Genomic DNA, 657 nt, shown 5'->3' with positions numbered 1-657 from the left:
AGTGCATTGAGGTGTGCTGCGGTTCGGTGAAGGAGATGAGGGAGCAGTACGCCAAGATTGCAGAGATACCTTTCAACTCCACCAACAAGTACCAGGTCTGGAGATAATGGGAGGTGGGGGTGAGGCAAAGAAGGAAAAACATAAGCTCTGAAGAAGAATAATAATATCCTCTGCTTTTGAATTTTGTATGCTTTTTTATGTAAGCTGTGAACTTACTTCACCCTTGACATCTAGAGAAAAACTTTTCTAAAATAGTATGAGCTTCTTTGAGGTTTAGCGGTATGCACTTTGTCCGAGGTTTCTTCCAGGAGAATCTGATTGTGAACAAGTGTCACGATTTGAGATCTGTGATTTGAGATCATGATGATGGGGTTTTTATTTTGGGTTGGTCATTTCCCCCCCCCTTCCCATTAGCATTTAATGAATGTATCCAAAAGAAGGTTTCCAAAAACTGTAACAAATTGTAGCTATTCAGTAATGCTTTGTAGCTTTGGCCACACCCAACCATCTCCCATTTCTTTACAGCTGTCTATTCATAAGAACCCCAACACATCCGAACCCCGGCACCTACTGGTTATGAAGGGAGCTCCAGAGAGGATCTTGGACCGCTGCAGTTCCATCCTTCTCCATGGCAAGGAGCAGCCCCTGGATGAGGAG

The 657-nt window shown here is 43.8% G+C and overlaps 1 protein-coding gene across 1 annotated transcript in view; it reads left to right on the top strand.

The window, feature by feature from the left end:
- LOC102845995 (sodium/potassium-transporting ATPase subunit alpha-1-like) overlaps positions 1-654 on the top strand; it is a gene marked incomplete at both ends in the record, with an annotated part of 5,122 nt that extends 4,468 nt beyond the window's left edge. Inside the window, 2 exons of the mRNA XM_006903501.1 lie at positions 3-95; positions 526-654. Coding sequence (XP_006903563.1) covers positions 3-95; positions 526-654 — 222 coding nt within the window. The remainder of the gene's footprint in view (positions 1-2; positions 96-525) is intronic.
- Between the last annotated feature and the right edge of the window lie 3 nt (positions 655-657).

The sequence above is a fragment of the Elephantulus edwardii genome, unplaced genomic scaffold (genome assembly GCF_000299155.1).
Source record: "Elephantulus edwardii isolate Elephantulus edwardi_28Jun2011 unplaced genomic scaffold, EleEdw1.0 scaffold02665, whole genome shotgun sequence".
NCBI lineage: Eukaryota > Metazoa > Chordata > Mammalia > Macroscelidea > Macroscelididae > Elephantulus > Elephantulus edwardii.
Note: the sequence above shows the minus strand (reverse complement) of the source record. Positions and strands in the feature narration are given on the sequence as shown.